At 36.3% G+C, this 6,700-nt stretch overlaps 1 protein-coding gene across 1 annotated transcript; it reads left to right on the top strand.

The window, feature by feature from the left end:
• Positions 1-1,101: 1,101 nt before the first annotated feature.
• On the top strand, positions 1,102-6,307 carry selenop (selenoprotein P). The gene is given in 5 exon segments (NM_178297.5): positions 1,102-1,164; positions 2,614-2,841; positions 2,969-3,178; positions 3,258-3,375; positions 4,678-6,307. Coding segments are annotated over 4 exon segments (1,104 nt in total). The 5' UTR covers positions 1,102-1,164; positions 2,614-2,638; the 3' UTR covers positions 5,251-6,307.
• Positions 6,308-6,700: the final 393 nt, after the last annotated feature.

The following is a 6,700-nucleotide window of genomic DNA, read 5'->3' on the forward strand; positions in this document are numbered from 1 at the left end:
TATATACCAAATCTCTGAGGAACATTTAAGCACCTTATTGAATTCACACCAAATCAGCTGTACTAGCAAGGTGTACTTAATAAAGTGGCTGGTGAGCCTAGTATATTGTTTTTAAGGACATGAAGTTTTAGGGTTTATTTTATTTTATTGAGTGATTTCATAATACTTTAGAGTTAACCATTAGCTTGCAGTAATCAGTAATGCGTGTTAACTGTATCTAAAGTACATCTCTAGGAGGTCAAAACGTCCTCCAGGTCATGAGACTTGATTATGTAAATTAACTAATTGATAAATCAGAAACAACTCAGGCACAAGGACACAGACAATGTGATGTTTTTTGAATGTTTATGTAAGTTTTTAACACTGTGTCCAAGGCCAATATATTTTATCTATCATTGTTCCATCTTACAGTAATGTAAAAACAGGGTGTTTATGAAAGTTCAGCAGAGACAGGAAGCTTCAAAGTTTGATCTCAGCAGGAAAAAAGTGCTGACTCTGAAACAGCTGTGCACTGCTGCACAAACAAAAAATAAAGGATGTTAAGAGGAGCATGCAAATACATGCACAGTAATCAATGATTAGTAAAGAGTTAATGCTTTAATAAACACGTACACAGTGCTTTCATACTTAATTGCTTGTCATTTCTTTTCAATGTTGCACTCAACCCCCCCTTTTCAGTTCTCTAGGGAAACAGAAGTTTGGAATGCAGTGAGATTTAACAGTTTGCTGCCTGGAGACTTTTTGGTAAAAACAAAACTATTTTGCTGCTAATTATTACTTTTCCATACATAAGACACAGATAAATAAATTAAAAATGTAGAAAATTTATTTTAGGTTAAATAAAATCCAAACAGACTTTGGCAGGGATACATAACTAATCCACTAATCCACTTAAACTTTCTGCTTTTTTTCAGCTCAAAGCTTTAACTTTTTCCATTTAAAACACATTACGGAGGTTACTGATATACTGCTGATGCGTGTAACTTCTGTGGCGAGTACGTGAGATATTAAAGTTTTCGAAACAAGGACAGAGGGACCTTTGCCCCGCTTTTAGTCAGGAAAAACAAGAGGAGTATAAATAGGAGGAGCCGTGTGAGAGGAGGGTTGTTTTTGTCAAGAACTAGCTCAGAAAGTTTCGCTGCTGAAGACCCTCAAGGAAAACAAGTAAGTGTACTTTACAGCTACGACACATTGGTAAAACATTAGGAAAACACATTAATTAATATAGCATATTACTAGTATATTTGCTGATTGTTTTAAATAATGCTCTTATTAATACCCTCTTTTTGCATGATCATAGATCCCTTAATTACTACAACAACTATTTACTTAATGCCATTGCAGTAATGAAGTAGTATGTTTTTACTGCAGAACATTTAGTTATTAGTACATTTTTGCTCCCAATCTAAAGTTTTTCATTTTTCTTGTCAGCTTTTAAAAAAAATTTTTTTTTATAGTTTTATGTTCAGATGCTGTTGTGTGGGTGTGCATTATCTATAATATAATTTAATATTGTTTGGTAATTACGTAGGTTTGAATGCATTATCTGTGCACCAGTCTGGCTTTGATAACTCATGTTGCAAATTTATATTACCTGGGTGGACTATGGATCTTGACCCAATCTGGCTTTTTACGATTTTGATAAGTAAATTTGGGTTAATTACCATAATTACAGGTATTTATGTACATGAATTTTATATGGCCAATATAGAATGGATACGATTAGATAAACAAACGATTAGAGCGCACTGCTGCATATCTTTTTTTATCATTATGTAAGTTATTATTAATTTTCTTTTCGGCTTAGTCTCTTTATTAATTCGGGGTCGCCACAGTGGAATGAACCGCCAACTTATCCAGCATATTTTTTACGCAGCGGATGCCCTTCCAGCTGCAACCTATTACTGGGAAAATAAGTTATTATATATCTGAAATACAAATGTTATTAAAATAAAAAAAAAATATTGTTTGTGAAAATGTTATTCTTTTTGAAATATTTTTTAAGTGCTGTTTAACAAAGAGAAAATTATTTCAAACCATATTTAAGCATAATAGTTGAACTTTTAATAACTAATTTCATTTGTCTTTGTCATAAAGACAGTATATACTATTTATCTAGTTGTACTATAAGATACCAGTATTCAGCTTAAAGTGCAATTTGAAGGCTTAATGTTATTAGGTTACTCGGTACAATACATTAATTAGGCATCGCAAGTTACTAAACAACAGTTTTTTTTTTCTGAAAAAAAAAAAAGTTAAACGTATCTTATTAAAAAAAAACTTAAGGGGGCTAATAATTTTGACTTTAATATTTGTTTAAAATTTGTAAATACGACTTTTTCCAGAATAAAAAAAAAAATTGGATAGCCTATATTGTGAAGTTTCCTACTCCATTAAACATCACTTGGGAAATATAATATTATCTGCTGGGTTCCACACAAATCATTCACCTTGTCTCAGCACAAATCGATTAAGTTAATTTAACAGATTTAACAAATGTATGTTACATTACATGATATTATTATCAATAAGAATATTACACTTCAGGTGTCTGCTCTGGAAAAAAAATATGTTGTTTTTTTGATGTCTAAACAGTTGATCTTTTGTGTTTAGGTTAGTGGGTCTGTTGTTTGGAGTCATGTGGAAGGCACTCAGCCTTACCTTGGCTCTCTGCCTGCTGGTGGGCTGCAGTGCAGAGAGCGAAACAGAAGGAGCCCGCTGTAAACTTCCTCCCGAGTGGAAGGTTGGGGATGTGGAGCCCATGAAGAACGCTCTTGGACAAGTGACAGTGGTGGCTTACCTCCAGGCCAGCTGATTGTTCTGTCTGGAGCAAGCATCAAAGTCAGTGCAGACAATTATATTGAAACTCAATCTTTAATGAGTCCCAAACCCTTCATTCTTAAACACTCTGTAGCGTTTACACAAGGCGTATTGATCTAATCTCGCTTGTTGAATGTTCTTCTTCAAGGCTTAATGACTTGCTCCTGAAGCTGGAGAACCAGGGTTATCCAAATATAGCCTACATGGTGGTAAACAACCGTGAGGAAAGGTCCCAGCGGCTGCACCATCTGCTTCAAGAAAGGCTGTTGAACATCACCCTCTACGCCCAAGACCTCAGCCAGCCGGACGCCTGGCAGGCTGTAAATGCTGAGAAGGATGACATTTTGGTCTATGACAGGTTTGGCTTATCCAGATGAATTCACTTAACATGAATGTACAACTTTATCAATATGTCACTAAATATCTTTGTCAACCAGGTGTGGCCGACTCACTTACCATCTGTCACTTCCCTACACCATCCTGAGCCACCCACATGTGGAGGAGGCTATAAAACATACATACTGTGATCGCATTTGCGGAGAGTGCAGCCTGGAGGTAACCATCACCTAAAGTGATTAGAAAAAAGCTAAAGTTTGGTTTTGCGATGCTCCACGTTAGCGGTTTATATATATATATATATATATATATATATATATATATATATATATATATATATATATATATATATATATATATATATAATATGTTTTTAATTACTGTGGTGCATAAAAATGAAAATCAAAACATTTTAACTTTACAAAAAGGGATATTGCAGTGTTTTGACAAAAACTAAGAAATTAAGCTGCTTTGTAGAAGCTATATGAAATAATAATGCAATTACTTTCATTTACTCACTTGAATGGTACTCGCTATTAGGTAGGTGTCAAGACCGTATAAAGGTATAATAAAATTATTTGTGAATTATGCACACGAGAACGTCTTCTGGTTTGCGCATGCGCAGATAATTGAGTGCGCTCAACACCATATAAGGAAAAGAAGGCGGTAAGGAAGTGGCGCGTTTGAAATGAGGTAGAGTTCCAGTCAATAATGTCACGTTAAGATGTTGACCACACGATGTCGCCATGCCACAACAACAGTACTGTGTCAATTATTTCAAACACAGAACAAACTTAATAAAAGAAATGCAAACATTTACATGTATAGTTATATAAAAAGTTGAATGAAGGAGTACTTGTAGAATATAAACGCACACTATAAACATTACAGAAAATATATGTTGAGGTGAGAGAAAAGAGATGGAAGAGTGAGGGAAATAAATTTCACAGTTGCCTGTGGCTTAAAGATCCCCACTCGCAGTGTGGCGGCACTGGAGAATTTCTCATTCCCCCATCACCAAATGATGGTCAACGTGTTCCCTCACTCTCCCTGCTCCCATGCCAAACAGCATCTGGCTTCAGCCTCTGATTGACCTGAAGTGACTCCCCAGCCTCTTTTCAGCCTTATATTTGCACCATTCTACATACATTGAGGGTGGAAGAGAGTTCTGGTAACAATCCCTGCTGGTGTCTGGACCCGAAACCTCCAACTAGACCCAAAGTCCTAAACTGTCTAACATCTTACTGCCACAGCTGTTCCCAGTGTTTCTACAGCTGGTGGTGAGAATGCAACTAGAAAAAATGGTCTCGGGAAAGTTAGTTCTTAAGGAACCAGGTCTAGTTATTAGTTTTATGAGTTCTACCTGCTGTGAAACCCACTCTGGTGTGTCACAGCACTTAGAAAACGTTAAAAAAGTATTTATTATTATTTTTTAAATAACAAAAAGGCACTGACAACATAAAAACATTTTGAAAGTGCATGCTATACTTTCAACGTGCAATTTTTGCCTTGTTATTACAGAGTTCAGCGCAACTTGAAGAGTGCAAGAAAGCCACAGAAGAAGTGAATAAACCGGTGGAAGAAGAACCTCGTCAAGATCATGGTCATCATGAACATGGTCATCACGAGCATCAAGGAGAGGCGGAAAGGCACAGACATGGCCACCATCATCCCCACCACCACCATCACCACCACCGAGGCCAACAACAGGTTGATGTGGACCAGCAGGTCCTATCCCAGGTTGACTTTGGTCAGGTGGCTGCTGAAACACCAATGATGAAACGGCCTTGAGCAAAGCACAGCAGGTGAAAAGTGCAGTACAGCTGACAGCAGGGGGCAGATTCCCCTGTGGCCAGCTGATGCTGACACTGACGACAGCTCTTTGGCGGAGAGGGCAACGGGCGCGTGGCAGGTCTCTGACACTGTGATGAGCCTCTTCCGGCCTCCTGACCCTGACAGGGCCTGAAGGAGCAGGACAACCACATCAAGGAGACCTGACAGTGACGTCCCGCCCCTCCGGCCGAATGAGAGCTGTCGCAACCAACCTGAGTCTGACCAGCAGGGGACGCCACTTGAGGGTGACGAAAGAAGTAAACAGGGAGCAATCAATAATATCAGCATGTAAACATCAAGTCACTGCTGGTTAACACTCAAGGTGAAACTTACCAACTAGTATTTAAACCTCAGTGTGAGGCAGCACTGGACTTTAGCATCCCGATTTGCAAATTAGTTCTTGTTCAATGCAAGATAATCAAATCAGGAACATCAAAATAAAACAGTTTTGATTTGGCAAAAACAAAGAAACTGCAAGTAACACATTGAATCCATTTTTAAGTATTGTCTTGTAAAACATACACCTAATTTCCCCTAAAAATCATAAATGTGATTTTTTTATCTGGTTAAATCTGACTTTAAGTGGTCCAGTGTCTGTATTTTTTCACCTGAGAGTGTGTTCGGTTCATTATGTTAGTGTCTTTTCACCTCTAAATGCTTTATGTGGTCTTTATGAAGGCAGGTGCAGAAACTATGCACTAGTGGTGTCTGTCTGATGTTTGGCCATACAGAGCAGAGGGCAAAGGTCATGTAACATCCTGTAACCTTGGCTATACCTAATAAAAATTTTGGGGTATTAAAATCTATTTTTCTTAAAGTTCTAGTTTGCAGAAAGATGTTTTTATTGTGTGGAGAAGCAGTAGAAGTGGTTAAGTAGGTGGAAAGTTTATTTAAAAAAAAAAGACCAAACACTTTTGAATCACTTTATTGGGATCAGTTTGTTTTCTAATAGTTACTAGTATGTCTGTTGTTTTAGGTATACTTGGCATTACAATAAAAGCAATGTTACTGGATTATAGGGAAATGCACAAAGCCTGTATCTTGTACTACACTTTTTTTTAGAGATGAGCAAGAATTTAATGGAGTAACAAGTGAAAGATTGGGTTGTTGTTTTATGATAGATGGTTTTAAACATTTTTTATACTTAATGAAGGTTTTCTGGTAAATCTTGTATCACCTGGAAGACCCGAGAAACTGTATGGAAATGTATGCTGTGAACGAAAGTGAAACGTATGTGAAATGGAAGAGGGAAAATATGTTACTCAGATAAATTCAAATACAGTAAAAATCAAAATAAATAAACAGTGTTGTACTTGCATTTGTAACTTACATATGTGAATCATCTGACTGGAAATTTTTATTAATAAAAATTTAAATAATATTGATTAAATAATTACACTTAATTCATTTAAGTATTTTACTTAGATTTATTAAAGTTAATGTTGAATAGTTAATACAATTTATTATTATATTTATTAAATATTGTATACACACACACACACACACACACACACACACACACACACACACACACACATTCAAAAGTGTTTGAAGCCTGAAGATTTGAGTATTCACAAGAAACATCACTCTATGTTGTGTGTCGACTCTTGCTACATAGAGGGTGTGAAGTAGAGCAATCTGAAATATATAAATAAAAGAAATGAATGAATGCTTTACATGCATCATTGATTACATAAACAATCAATTTGTA

The sequence above is a fragment of the Danio rerio genome, chromosome 8 (assembly GCF_052040795.2).
Source record: "Danio rerio strain M-AB ecotype USA chromosome 8, GRCz13ab, whole genome shotgun sequence".
Taxonomy (NCBI): Eukaryota; Metazoa; Chordata; class Actinopteri; order Cypriniformes; family Danionidae; genus Danio; species Danio rerio.